The 15300-nt window shown below is 41.8% G+C and overlaps 1 protein-coding gene across 1 annotated transcript; it reads right to left on the reverse strand.

Annotated features, from left to right (window-relative positions):
* Positions 1–5578: 5578 nt before the first annotated feature.
* LOC117702337 (TD and POZ domain-containing protein 1-like) lies at positions 5579–6890 on the reverse strand. Its single transcript, XM_034493542.2, has one exon. It carries the CDS (start codon positions 6860–6862, stop codon positions 5765–5767), a length of 1098 nt encoding a protein of 365 aa, XP_034349433.1. The 5' UTR covers positions 6863–6890; the 3' UTR covers positions 5579–5764.
* Between the last annotated feature and the right edge of the window lie 8410 nt (positions 6891–15300).

Genomic DNA, 15300 nt, shown 5'->3' on the forward strand with positions numbered 1-15300 from the left:
GAGAATGAATTATAGTCTAAGGTCCAGTTAATACAACAATGGCTAAAGCCAGTACTTACTTAGTCCACAAGGTTTGATGTCCCAGGTGTTCTTCAGTATATGCTGGAATTCTAAAGAAGCAGGCTCCAATGCCAGTGAAGAAATGGGCTTACTAGTAAGACGAGAGCAAACAGGCAAAGAGAAAGAGCTTCCTTCTTCCATGTGCTTATATAGGCCTAGAGCAGAAGGTGTGGCTCTATTGCAGATGTGTCTTCTACTCTCAAAATCTGGATTAAAGGTGTGTGTTTTTCTGCCTCAAGAGTCAGATTAAATGTGTGTGTTTTTCTACCTAAATGTTGTGTATTTGAACTGGGTCTATCCCCATCTACTTAAGCAAAAAAAAAAAAAAAATAAAAAAAAATAAAAGTTATGCCTTCCAGCTTTGGATGTCACTTAATTCCAGACGTAGTCCAGATGGAAATAGGAATAGTCATCCCCAGTGTGCTTTGTATACTGTTGTCAATCTTTCATAAATCAAGAGATCCTGTCAATCTCTGCACAGCTATTGTTTACCCTTGTGCTGGTCTTACACTAATTCCTGCCATAAACACTATCAGGGAAAGGGTGTTTTCTTTAACTTGCCAGAAGTCAGAAAACTTGTCAGACTGTTCACAAAAAGGAGGGCAAGTGGAAGAGCTCCTGTATGATGGGCAGGAAGCAGAGCCCCAACCGTCTGAATGTGGCTTTCTTCTTTCCTGTGTCTATTTGTCTGTGTTGGGTAGCAGTCCTGTTCCTTGTCTTTGGTTTCTGTTGGGAGCCAATTGCTAGCAGAAAATGACTATCATCTTTGCACCCATCTTGAGCCATATATCCTGACAGGAGACTTGTTTTTCAACATCCTACGACAGCTGGGCACACTCTGATAAACATCTTGTTTATGCCACATATCTTGTTTTGCTGTTTAGCGACTCCAGCTGCAAGGCCCATGTGATATCCATGCCTACAAGACTCACCTGGTATCCAAGCCTACAATGCACTTGGTAAAGCATTTAAATACCCAGGATTTCCTTTCAATAAAGAGACTGAAGACTAGGGACTTGAACACACACCCTGTCTTGTCTCCATTCTTCATGTCTCTTGCCCCTCCATCCCCACTCTCTCTCTTGCTAGACCCTGATCTATGGACCAGAGCAGCAGCTAAGGCTGGAACACAGTGGCCCCCAAGCCAGGCAGTGTGAGCCTTAACATAGTAGCCCTCAAGCATGAGGCAGAATGGTTTGCAACAGGTTTCCTTTTTGGATTTGTGAAGAATGTGATTGTTTTATGTTGACTTAGTTAGAGTTTGATGGCTGTGAAGAGAAATCATGACCAAAGCAACTCTTATACAAACATTTAGCTGGAGTTGGCTTGCCATTTTGGAGATTCAGTCTATTATCATCATGATAAAAATTATGTCATCATGCAGGCAGGCTTGGTGCTGGAAGAGCCAACAGCTCTATATTTTGAACAAAATGCAACTCTTACCTAGAGCAACATGGCCCAAGCTGCCCACTGCTGCTGCTTACTGGGTCTGGAAAATAACCTCTTGGTTCTATTACATCTTTCACTGCCTATATTAGCTGGCTTAAAAATTGTTTTGTAAAATGACCTTGAAATCATAGTTATGAATGCCCCTTTCTCCTGAATGCTGAGGTTAAAGGCATGTAATACTAAGACTGGATCAAAACCTCTCTTTACATTTTTACAAGAGCTTTATAAACTTGGATTGTAGTTCATTCCTGATTTTGTCAAGTTGACAATTGAGAACAGTCCTCACTGCTGTCGGGCAGGCACTTTTCTTTGCATCTAATAGTTCTGGCCACTGGGGGTTCAAGGATTCTGGGTATAGGGAGGTGACACATAGGAATGGGGATAGGTTAGAAGTATGATGGGGTGCACAGGAGGGAGGAGACTGCACCAGAATCTGCTTATTTTGTCTCCTTGGAATTTGGGGAGACAGTGAAAGCAGGTCACGCAAAAGGTTTGCAATAAAATTGAGGATTAGACTGATAGTTGTGGTTCTACAGAAGCTGAAGGATTGGGGAAGATCTACAGGTGTAGGAAGAGCTAAGGGGGGAGGAGTAAAGAGAGGAAGAGGGGGAGGAAGGAGAGAAAGAGGAGAAGGAAGAGGAGGAGCTAGGAGAGACAGAGAACAAGAGAGGGAGACATGGAGGCTGATGTTTGCTTGTCTGTAGCAGTCAAAGGTAGTTGGTATACCTAGGTTGGGTTTTGGGTTACACCTCTGATTGTATGGGCACCTTGTTATTGATCATTACCAAATATATAAAGCCTTTGGATAATTTAAGCATTAGAGGCTCATCTTCTTACTGGGCCAGCATGGATGGTGGGAAGGTCTGGGCAATGCCCAGCCTTGTAGAGACAATATGGAAGTTTGGCAGATCCATCTCCCATGCTGGCATCTTGTGGGAGGCAGGGCTGGTGTCTCTGGCTGGCTGTTTCTAGGTGTGGCACACACGGGGCCTCTAGCCACGTGGTTGAGCTGGGCAGAGCCTCCTCAGCCTAGACAGTTGGCTTTTCCAGCAGTCCCTTTTAAATAATTATTACAACATACAGACAATTTCTATTCTCTCCTGTCAGGATTTGTCCGTGAGGTATTACTGGGTACATTCTGGAAATCAGTCTGGGGGTTCCTCAGAAAACTGGATATAGCATTACCTAAGGACCCAGCTATACCACTCCTGGTCATATACCCAGAAGGGGCTCCAACATGTAACAAGGACACATGTTCCCCTATGTTCATAGCAGCCTTATTTATAATAGCCAGAAGCTGGAAAGAACCTAGATGCCCTTCAACAGAGGAATAGATACAAAAAAATGTGGTACATTAACACAATGGAGTATTACTCAGCTATGAAAAATAATGAATTCAAGAAATTCTTACGTAAATGGATGGAACTAGAAAATATCATCCTGAGTGAGGTAACCCAATCACAAAAGAACACACATGGTATTTACTCACTGATAAGCAGATATTAGCCCCAAAACTTGAAATACCCAAGATTCAAGTCACAGACCACATGAAGCTCATGAAGAAGGAAGACCAAGTGTGGATGCCTTGGTCCTATTTAGAAGGAGTAACAAAATACTCAAGGGAGCAAATATGGAGACAAAGTGTGGGACAGACACTGAAGGAGGGGCTGTCTGGAGACCATTCCACCTGGGTATTTATTCCATGTGTAGTCATCAAAGGTAGACACTGATGGGGATGTTAGGAAGTGCCTGCTGACAGGAGCCTGATATAGCTGTCTCCTTAGAGATCTGCCAGAGTCTGACATATCCAGAGACAGATGCACACAGCTAACCACTGATCTGATCAAAGGGTTCCCAATGGAGAAGTCAGAGTGAAGACTGAAGGTGCTGAAATGGTTGGTGGCCCCATGAGGAGAACAACAATACCAACCAACCAGAGCTCCCCAGGGTCTAAACCACCAGCCTGGGAGCACATAGGGAGGGACCTATGACTCCATCTGTATATGTAGGGGAGGATGGCCTTGTTGGGCATAGGTGGGAGAGGAGATCCTTGGTCCCATGAAGGCTGAATATGGAGTGTGGGGGGAGAATTCGAGGGTGGGGAGATGGGAGTGGTGGGTAGGTGGAGGCACATCTTCATAGAAGCAGGAGGAGGGGTAATGAGATAGGAGGTTCCTGAGTGGTGGGGGAAATGGGGTAAGGGGCATAAAATCTGAATTGTAAATATAATAGCTAATAAAAAAAGAAAATGTATGATAATCTTGTTATAGATGTGACATTTTTATGTGTGCTGAAGCAAAGAGTAATTAAAGTGTTAAGTGTTAAAAAAGAACTTGATGAAGAGTCGCTGATGTTAATACTAGAAATAAGTCTGCAGGAGGGATCAAAAATCAGAGCCAATTGATTGATTTATCTAGAGGGATCAGCACATTGGAGTCAGACAAACCAGGGAGCTGGGAGTGGCTGAGCTGATTAAATCACTGCAGTTATTTCTGTGTCCTTTAAATTGTTTGTCTAAGACTTGAAGAACTGGAGACATGAGAGATGTAGGCAGAGTTTTCACCTCATTTTACATAAGGACAGTATTAATAGACCCTAATGTTTGATATCTCTTGAATATATGCTGCAGCTCTTAGAAAACAACAAAATCTCTCCCTTGTCAGGAAAGGCAGAAAAAGTATGGTAGTTCCAAGTCTGAAGAGGACAGAACTCACCAGTGGAGGATGCAGATTATGAGGCATTGATAAGCTGAATCCTGCCAATTAAAGTGATTGAATTGAGAACCATTTAGGTAGGATATTCCTTAACTGGCTATGAAAAAGGAAGTCTAAGGAGAATGGCTCCTGGGGATGGAGGCTGGGTATTGGGCTGAGTTGGGGTAAGGAATGTTGGGGGAGAAGTGTCTGTGATCCATTAGCATTGGTGCATTACAGGAAACAAAAAGCACAGCAGATCTCCTGCTATAGAGCTGGAAATGAGAATGGGGAAATAGTAAGTAGGGGAGCAAAGAGAGAGGTGTGGATATGCCTTTAGCCTTCTGATACCATAGAAAGAGTAGCACTTGTGGTAGGTGTTAGGAAGGTGCAGTCCTGGCTTGAAGGCTGTGACAGAGCACAGAGTGGGGGGAGGGAGGTTAGAAGAGAAAGATCTGTGGGATCCACAGGATATGGGAAGAATATAAGCTATTTACAGCATGATTCCTAACAGTAGCAACATTACAGTTATGAAGTAACCACAAAGTAATTTAATGATTCATTGGCCACAACATGGAGAACTGTATTAAGGGGCACAACATTAGGAAGTTATAGAACCACTGGCCTAGGAAGCATGAATCAATAATGAGTCAATCCCTACTAATATCAAAACACATAAAAGATTTTTGCATGCCTTGACCCACAAACACTTCTCTCCCAGAAAGAGTAGGATCCCCCTCCCCCAACTTTGGCCTACTCTTCTCAGTTGTCATAAGAGCATGATGGAGTTCTCATTTGCCAACATTAAACTCCAAGAAAGAAACCAGGTGTTTCTAATACTGGAAGGACAGTGAGGGGGCTGCACAAACATCCACAGCTGAGCTTGGCTGATTGGACTACACTTGACTACTCTGAACATAAACATCTCTGGAAAGCACAGACTGATTTCAAAACTCTTAATCATATTATATTTTATTTGGATATGGCTTTATCTACAGAGTGGTTTGTGGCCATAGGGACCAGAAGAGGGTCTCAGATCCTCTGAATCACCACTTACAGGTGGTTGAAAACTCCCCTGTGTGTGCTTGTTACTTAGAGTTCTTTGAGGGAGCAGTAATTGTTTTGCAGCTGAATTCCCACAAACTGAGTCTTTAAAAAGAAAGTCTTCATTGTCTTTCCTTCTCTGATGAGTAAACACTCATGTTTGATTTCTCCTTTCCTTTGGCCCCAGTCATCTCTTCTGCTCAACCAGTGCAGACATGTTTTTTTCAGAGAACTTAGTTGGGCTTTGCTTAGGGTCAGCCTTGAATTAAATCCCAGTTTTCAAGACATCAGACAAAAACCAAACAAGAATATCAACAGGGTTGATGTTCAGTAGAATATCCTAGACAGCAGTGCTGACCTTGTCACACTGGCCAGCCTAACATATTACAGCTGTTTCAAATCCGGAGCCACCATGCTGCCTTTTCCCAGATTCACTGTAAATGCTCTTGGAATACCATTCTCTAACAAGAAGTCAATGGTAACCTCACTGGTTATTGCTCTTGGAAGAGAGATGTAGGTCATAGCTGGCTCGTTCCTGAGAGGACTTTAGGCTTCAAGAAAGGACACTGTGTAGAAGCCAGAAAGTGGAATGCCTCAGCCACCAAGTGGGGATGTGACTCTACCATTGACTTCCACCCTGAGGTCTCAGAGACCTCAGAAGCATGGACTGAAATGAAATCCAGGGCCTGAGCCTTCAGTTGCTCTGTGCTGTGGAGGTCAGCCAGCATGAGAGTGTTTGCAGCATTCTCCACAGACAGATTCCTGTAGAGGGCATCCTCACACAGGACCTTCAAGCCCTCCAGGCCATACTTGTCAGCAGCTGCCAGCACACCAGTGGCCATGGAGTGGCTTTGTAGTTGTGACACCTTCCCAGTGTAAATGAAGCCCATCATCTCCATGAAGACTTGGGGATCCAGGTCTTGGATCTCAACACGGTTTGTTAGGCTTTCCTTCATTTCATGTTGAAACATGGCTCTGAAAACTGGAGAGCGAGCTGCTAGGATGGCCTTGTGAGCCCTGAATTCATGGCCAGCCACCAACAGGCAGCAGTCTGTGAATTGGGATTTCTCCCACAGCTCCCCTAGGTCATCTGTCAACCTGTTCCTCGAATCCTTGTTTGCAAGTGTCATGTTCTGTCTTGGCATACTAACAAAAGCTCCTACTATGCTCACCTTGCAGCAGAGGGTGAGCTGGTCTTGAGGGAGAAGCCAATCCAGATTGGAGAGAATGAGATCTCGAAGGACGAACTTTTTGAATCCCCTGTGTTGGTATTGCAGAAAGCTTACAACCTTGGGGCTCTTTGTACATTGATATTTCTTTCCTTGAGAATTTCTGATCCAGAACTCAAACTTTGCCCAAACTGGTCTCTCTGAACAGCTGACCAACACCAAGTAAACTGACAGGTAATCTTTGCTTTTATCATCAACCCCGTTTGGATATACGCTCAAACAGAATGCCACTTTGTCACTGGCCTCTACTGAGAACACTGGGCTAGTGATGTTTCTCAGAATTCCCCCCATGCAAAATGAAAAGTTGTTAATGGTCCATTTGTAACGGAATTTCTGAACATTGGTCTCTGTGGAGCCCCACCTCTTGGCTTCCGAGTCCCCTGACATTTCTGCTGGAGGTAGTTTGGGTTTTAAAGTTGATCTGAAAAGAAGAACTATATGTTATTTACCCTTCATCCTTTTGGTTACAATTATAGATACACTTTAAATTTATTTTCAATTTGTCGTAAATTCTCATTCTCTCTCTCCATCTATCTCTCTGTTTCGCTCTCTGTATCTGACATTCTTTGTGTCTCTCTCTGTCTCCTTATCCCTTTGTCTTTTCCTCTCTCTGTCTGTCTTACTGTCTCTGACATTCTCTGTTTCTATCTCTCATTTTATGTCTGTAACATTCACTCTTTCTATCTCTCTGTGTTCTGCTTCCTCTCTGTCTTCTCTCTCTCTCTCTCTCTCTCTCTCTCTCTCTCTCTCTCTCTCTGTTATTTGTGTGTGGTCTCTGTGTGCTTGTGTTTATTGAATCTTAGGTTAATGGTAACTAGTTTTGGCTATTATATACAACTTTGGAAGAGTTTGGAAATTTTTATACACTCTCATTTTAAGTGTGCTGTATTGGTCATGGTCCCTTAGAGAAAGTACAGAATGAATTCTCTTTATAAATAGAAAGAGGATCTATAAGAATAACATACAGGCTGAGGTCCAGCTAGTATAACAAGGCTAAAACCAGTACTTACTTAGTCCAGGAGGTTTGAAGTCTCAGGAGTTCTTCAGTATATACTGGAATTCTGAAGAATTCGGGCCTAATGTCAGTGAAGAAATGGGTTTGCTAGGAAGAAGAGGGAGCAGTCATAGACACCAAACTGCCCTCATCTATGTGCTTATATAGGCCTCCAGCATAAGGTGTGGCCCAGTTAAGGGTGTGTCTTCTAGTCTCAAGATCTGGATTAAAGGTGTGTGTTTCCTGCCACAAGAGTCAGATTAAAGGTGTGTGTTTTTATCTATTTGATCAGGATCTATCTACTTCAATTTAAGCAAAAAAAAAATTTAAAAGATGAGACCTCCAGTTCTCTACATTACTTAAGTCCACAGGTAATACAGACAGGAAGAATAGGGTACTTTGCACACTGGGTCAATGTTTCATAAATACAGGGATCATGTCAATCTCTGCACAGCTATTGCTTACCCTTGTGCTGGTCTTACACTGATTCCTGCCATAAACATGATCATGGAATGTGTGTTTCCCTTAACTGGTCAGAAATCTGAGTGTTCATAAGATGGAGGACAGGTTGAAGAGCTCCTATATGGTGGACAAGGAAGCAGATACCAGAGCTTCTGAAAGTGGCTTTCTTTTTTCTTGTGTGTTATTACATTTAGACCCACAGACCTTGTTTTAACTCCTCCCCATTTGGTTGGTGGTCTAGTACTTCCCCTCAGAAAATCCTCCTTGGAAATTTTTTTAAGAGCCACTTAATGGTGTGACTTAGGAATATCCTAAATGCTTCTCAGTTCATCACTTTAATTGGCAGGATTCAGCTTCTCAATACCTCTTACACTGTATTCTCTACTGGTGAGTTCTGTGCTTTTCAGTCTTTGACTGCATGCTTCAGCTGCAGCTTCTGAAAAGGGAGAATGTATTCCATTTTCCAAGGGCTGGACATATATTCAAGAAATCTCAAAAGATTAGAGTTTGTTATTACTGACCTTAGGTAAAATGGTGTGTAAGATTCTGCCTACATCTCTCATTTCTCCAGTACTTCATGTCTTAGACCTACAGTCTACAAGATACAGAAAGAACTACAGTGATTCAGTCAACTCAGCCACTCCCAGTTCTCCTGTATGTCCTGCTCCAATGCTGCTCATCCCTCAGAATAAATCAATCAATTGGTTTTGATTTTTGACTTTTCCTTAGAATTATTGCTACTATTAGTATCAGTGACTTTTCAACAAGTTATTTTAAGACCTCGGTTGGAGGAACTCCAGCCTCAGGTCAGAGTTCTTGAAAGACTGGAATCACAACTTTCACAGTTTCTAGACACTGGTATCTCAACTGAAGATGACTTAACCAGAGTTACCACCAAATATGAGCTAGCACTTGTCTTTCTAATGTGTTAATTCTAAAACTATTATTAATCTGTATTTATTGTCATCTCTGAAGATTTGTTTCTCCACATGGCAACCATCCTAGGCCAGGAAGCTTATAGTCTTTGTTAAATCTATTCTAGGCCTAGAATTTTATTAGCATCTGAGACTTACATCTGAATAAGCTCACTTTTTCCTAGTTCTTTCTGAGTTCTAGCTGGGTGATTTAAAACACCTCTCTAGCTGGGCAGTGGTGGCGCACGCCTTTAACCCTAGCACTTGGGAGGCTGAGGCAGGCGGATTTCTGAGTTGGAGGCCAGCTTTGTCTACAGAGTGAGTTCCAGAACAGCCAGGGCTCCATAGAGAAACCCTGTCTCGAAAAAAAATTAAAAAAAAAAAAAAACCCAACCAAACAAATAAATAAATAAACAAAATACTCCTCTCTAGTATAACTAATTCAATGTGGGTTCTTGTGGTTATCCTGGTCTTGTGTTTCATAGGCCTTTGAAACTCCTATTTAATAGAAATATGGAATAGTTTGAAACTTTTGGCAAGAGAAATCCTTAAGTGTTATTAGCCGAGTGTACTGGGCCATTGTAATAGGAAGTGAAGTTTTTGATTTGTTTTTTTTTAATTGTTTGTTTTTTTTCTTGTTGTTTTGTTTTGTTTTGTTTTTGAGACAGAATTTCTCTGTATAGCCCTGGCTGTCCCGGAACTCACTCTGTAGACCAGGCTGGCCTTGAACTCAGAAATCCGCCTGCCTCTGCCTCCCAAGTGCTGGGATTAAAGGTGTGAAGTGCTGGGATTAAACCAATGGTGCCTGGCACATGTCCAGAAAGAGGAGAATCTGGTGATGTTCTTTTCACAGTTTCTGGACACTGGTTTCTAAACTGAAGATGCCTTAACCATACTTGCTTTCAGAGGTGGCAGTCCAGGAATCCTTCAAATGTTTTCCTCTACAAGTAACTTTTATTTGCATGTATTAATTTTTGTCTCTGAGCATTTCTGCCTTGGTCTGCTGATTTAGGACTAGTCCTGGAAGGTTCTGGCTTCCAACAAATCAAATCTAGGCTTAGAGTGTTCTCAGCTTCAGAGACTTATTTCTGAAGCTCACCACTTTCTAGTTCTTTTTGATCTCTGGCTGCCTGATATAATTTGTTCTGACTCAAAACTCCTCTCCACTGTAACTGATTCAGTCTGGCTTTTCTCAGCTTCTCCTGAATTGCTCACTTAGTCTCATACTACCTTTGACAATCAGTTCTAATCTTCTGTCTCCTTCTCACTCTCTGGCTTGTTCTGTCTTTACTTGTGTCTCTCTTCAACCTGTGTCTATACCACTGTCCTGGTAAAACTGACCTCTCTCCTTTTCCCTCTGTACTGATCTCTTAAGTCGTTTCCTTTTCCTCCCTCTTCTAGTAACAGTTGGGCATATCCTTTTCTGTCTAACCTTTCTCTGATTTTTCACTTTCTCTGCACACTGGTGCTTCTTTCTACAAACTTTACCTTCAGTGTTTGAAATTAAAGTTGTGTACTAAGGGTTTGTTTGTATTCCAGCCGGAAGGATTAAAGGTGTGTGCCAAACATGAGCCACTCCTCGACTAAAAGCAGTTTTTTTTTTTTTTTTTTCAGTAAGAAACACAGTTTTGGGCTTCACAGTATGATCAAATACACTGTAACAGTTTCTTTTTGGAGTGGATGTGTCAAGTGCTGCTAAGAGGTTTTGTTTGTTTGTTTGCTTTGCTTTGGTTTTTTTTTTTTTTTTAAGGGGGGGGGTGTTGAGACAGGGTTTCTCTTTATAGCCCTTGCTGTCCTGAAATTCACTTTGCACACCAGGGTGGCCTCGAACTACGAAATCTGCCTGCCTCTGCTTCCCAAGTGCTGGGGCTAAAGGTGTGCACCACCACTGCCCCCCACTCTTAAGAGTTTTAGGAACAAATTGATCAAAGGAAATTTTGGCAATCTGGATCTCAGGTTGAGCACCCTCTGGAATTCCTTGAGCACTGCCCTCTTCCATGCCAGGTTGGGCACAGAGACCCTAGTGTCTCAAAGTGTGGTCTCTGGAATTTCTGTGAAGACTCCAGGAATAGTGTGGGGTGTTCTTCTGAAAAGTCTTCTTGAATGTGAACTTATTATTATGGTATTTTCCCTTTTATTAAAATTTCTCTTATGTATTACATTCTAACACCAGTTTGCCCTTCCTCTTTCTCTCAAGTTCCCCCCACCCTCCCCCATAACACTCCTTCTTTCAAGGCCACTCCTTTGCTTCCTTTCAGAAGAGAGCAGGCCTCCCAGGCATGTCAACCAAACAAAACAAATTACAGTAAGACAGGCACTTGCCTTCTTGCTATGGAGAGACAAAGCAACCCACTAGGAGGAAACGGGTCTCAAAATGCAGGCAAAAGAATCAGAGAAATGTAGTGTGTAATTATAGAAAACACTCCAAGCTATTCCCTGTTAATGGTGGTCTCACCTGCCTGCATGGTTTCTGAGGCTAGCCAGCTGCTGAGTCACCCAGATCTTTCCAGTCCAATCACCCTCTGTGGCTAGCCTGAAGAAAGCCAGCTGCCACTCACACAAATCCCTGTAACCCTATAAAATGAAAACTCCAGAGATTTGTATTTTATCAGCCAAATTTATTACAGTAAATCCTCAACCCCCAAAATGCTCACACAAAGAATTCAAAACTCAATGGACATAAATACAAGCTGCACACCTACATGGACAAAGGTGCCTACATTACTCTATTGCCCTTCGAAGATATCCAAAGATACCTCTGGCACTTTCAGGCTGTGTGGTTCTGGTTCATCTTCTTCCTCCATATTCTCTCCATCCCCTGTTCCCCCCCTCTCCCCTCCAACTTTCCCCTCTCTAAAACTTTCAGCTCTTCCCCCTCCTTTCACTTCCCAATCACAACCTCTATTCTAATCTGACTAATTAAGATTCCACCTGACTGCACCTGAATATGGGCACTGTTAAGGGTGCGGAACATACAAACAGCATTCCACAACAGACAGGTCCTCCTCTGTCAGAAGCCAGGACCCTCTCCTCTTACCCTCACCCCCTACTTCTCCCCACCTGCACAATGTCTCCTGCAGCTTCATCTCCCTAGCAACCACAAGGTTCTACTTAATAGTTACAAATAGATTTTTAGATGTAAAGCAGTGTACCGTATCTTTTGAAGTAAGCAGTTAGACCACCATTGTTTCAGGGCACAGGCCAAGAAGATTCTGTACTTTCCCATCACCTGGATCCCTCTTACCCCTCCCTTTGAAAAGTGTATTATAAATAAGCACTTTGTGCCCAAATATATGACTCTTGACAAGCATTTGCTTCCTTGAGTCCATTCTCTCTCTCACCCATTCTTCCAGGATTGTAATCCTCCTCGTCCCTCATGAATAACCTAGGACCTTCAGGTCGGGTCACTCCTCCAACTGTTAGGAATCCTACCAGAACACCAAGCTACTCAACAATAATGTGTGTGTGTGTGTGTGTGTGTGTGTGTGTGTGTGTAGTGCCTAGAGTCTGAACTCATTTGGGCTTCCTGACTGACTGTTTAGGCTCTGTGAACCTCTTTGGGACTAGGTTAGATTAGTTGATTCTGTGAGCCCTGTACTTTTTGATGTCCTTGACACTTCTAACTTTTAGAATCCTTCCTGTCCCTCTTTGGCAAGACTCTCTGAGTTATGCCTAATATTTGGTTGTAAGTCTCTTCATCTGTGCCCATCCAGTGCTGGATGAAGCTTCTCTGGTGAAGACTATGCTAGTCTCCTGTCTACAAATATAGCAGAGAATCATGAGGAATCACTCCACTGACTTTTTTCCAGATGTGTTTGTTTCTCTCTTAGGTCTCTGGACTATCCATCCTCTGGTTCCTATGGGCTCCTGCTTGAGGCATGGATCTCAGGTTGTACCTGTCACATGTGAAATCTCACAATTTCTGTGTGATTATTACCCTAGGATACCTTCCATGTTGTTGGAAGCTGACTTTTAGCAGACAGCAGCTATCAACTTTGCAGCCATCTTGAGCCCTACACCCTGATAAGAGACTTGTTTTTCAACAGCCTACAACAGCTGAAGCACACTCTGATAAACACCTTGTTTATTCCACATATCTTGTTTTGCTCTTTAGTGCCTCCAGCTGTATGGTGCATGTGGTAAAGGGTCTTCAGCTTTGTTCCCCTGCTTGTGCTTATAAATACCCAGGATTTCCTTGCAATATGAGGAGACAATAAGAGGAGACAATAAAGGAGACAATAAATGAAGAGACAATAGAGACAATAAGAGAGACAATAAGAGAGGAGACAATAAACGAGAAATGAGACTTGGTCACACACTCTGGTTTGTCTCCATTCTTCGAATCTCTTTCCCTTCTTCCTCCCCTCCTCTTGAACAGAGCACTTAGCTCCAAAGCATGGGGCAGTGTGGACAGCAACATAGAGACCCCCAAGCTGGGCAGTGTGGTCCTCAACACCATGTGGGATAGATTGTAGGTTGAAATTTTTGTGGTTGGGTTGGTGTTCTAATACCTCCACTGGAAGCCTGTTTGGTTAGAGAAGATGTCTAGTTCAGGCTCCATATCCCTACTAAGGGTCTTTGCTATGATCACCCTTGTAGATTCCCTCACACAATAATAGTGGGGGGACTTCAGCACCCCACTCTCAGCAATAGACAGATCATGGAAACAGTAACTAAGCAGAGACAAGTAAAACTAACAGAAGATATGAACCAAATGGATCTAACAGATATCTATAGAAAATTTCATCCTAAAACAAAAGAATATACCTTCTTCTCAGTACCTCATGGTACCATCTCCAAAGTAGACCATATAATTCATCACAAAATGGGTTGCAACGGATACATAAAGACTGCAATAATACCATGCACCCTCTCAGATCACCAGGGTCTAAGGCTGGTCTTCAATAACAACAAAAACAATGGAAAGCCCACATATACATGGAAACTGAACAATGCTCTACTCAATGATAATTTGGTCAAGGAAGAAATAAAAAAAAAGAAATTAGAGTTGTTTTATAATTTAATAGAAATGAAGGCTCTGAAGAAAAAAATTGAAGATTTCAGAAGATGGAAAGATCTCCCATGCTCATGGATTGGCAGGATTAATATAGTAAAAATGGCTATCTTGCCAAAAGCAATCTACAGATTCAATGCAATCCCCATCAGAATTCCAACTCAAATCTTTATAGAGATGAAAAGATCAATTTTCAAATTCATTTGCAATAACAAAAAACCCCAGGATAGCCAAAACTATTCTCAACAATAAAAGAACTTCTGGGGGAATCACCATCCCTGACCTCAAGTTTTTTTCTATTGTGAATTCTCTATTTACATATTGTCTCTTTTATTATAAAGTTTCTGGGGGTTTTTATACATACATATTCAGATGTCAACCCTCCATCAGATGTGGTAACAATAATTAAAAAATCTTTATCCATTTTGTAGGCTACTGCTTTGTGCAAACGACAGAAGCCTTACAGAAGCTTTTCAGTTTCATGAGACCCTATGTATTAGTTGTTGATTTTAGTGACTACACTGTCTTGTCAGTGTTCTGCTCTGGAAGTTGTCTCCTTTGACATGAGTTAAAGCCTATTTCTCACTTTCTCTTCTGTAAGGTTCATTGTACCTGATTTACCTGAGGTCTTTGATCCATTTGGAGTTGAATTTTGTGCAGGGTGATATATATGGATATATTTTCATTTTCTACATTTAGTCATTCAGTTTCACCAACTTCATTTGTTGAAGAGGTTGTCTGGTTTGCATTGTGTAGTTTGGGCTTTATTTCTTAACAAAAAATTAGTCTTTTATATGGTTGTTGGTGTATGTCTGGATATTGAATTTTATTCCACTGATCATTGAGTCTGTTTTTATGATAATGCCATGATGTTTCTATTACTACAGCTTTATACCTTGAGATCTGGAATGGTGAGAGTTCCTGCAGTTCTCTTACTGTTTAGGTTTGGTTTAGCTCCCTTGGTTTTTGTTGTGTTTTTTTTTTTTTTTTTTTTTTTTGAAGGTGACATTTGTCCTTTCAACATATTTGAAGAGATACATTGGATTTTGGTGGAAATTGCATAGAATTTGTAGACTGCTTGTGGTAGGATGACAGTTTTTTGCTATGTTAATCCTAAAAGATGGGAGATCTTTCTGTTTTCTGAGACCTTCTTCAGTTTGTTTTTTAAAACACTTGAAGCTTTTATCATATGAGACTTTCACTTGTTTGGTCAGAGTTAGCACAAGGTATTCTATATTCCCTGAGGCTATTGTAAAAGTTGCTGTATCCAACATTTCTTTCTCAGTCTGTTTGTCCTTTCTATATAGATGGGCTGCTGAGTTTGTTTGTAGTTAATCTTCTTTTCAGCTACTTTGTTGAATGTGTTTCTCAAGTGTAGGAGTTCTCTGGTGGAATTTTAGGGTCACCTATGTTTTCTATCATATCATCTGCAAATAACATT

Source organism: Arvicanthis niloticus, unplaced genomic scaffold (genome assembly GCF_011762505.2).
Source record: "Arvicanthis niloticus isolate mArvNil1 unplaced genomic scaffold, mArvNil1.pat.X pat_scaffold_70_arrow_ctg1, whole genome shotgun sequence".
NCBI lineage: Eukaryota > Metazoa > Chordata > Mammalia > Rodentia > Muridae > Arvicanthis > Arvicanthis niloticus.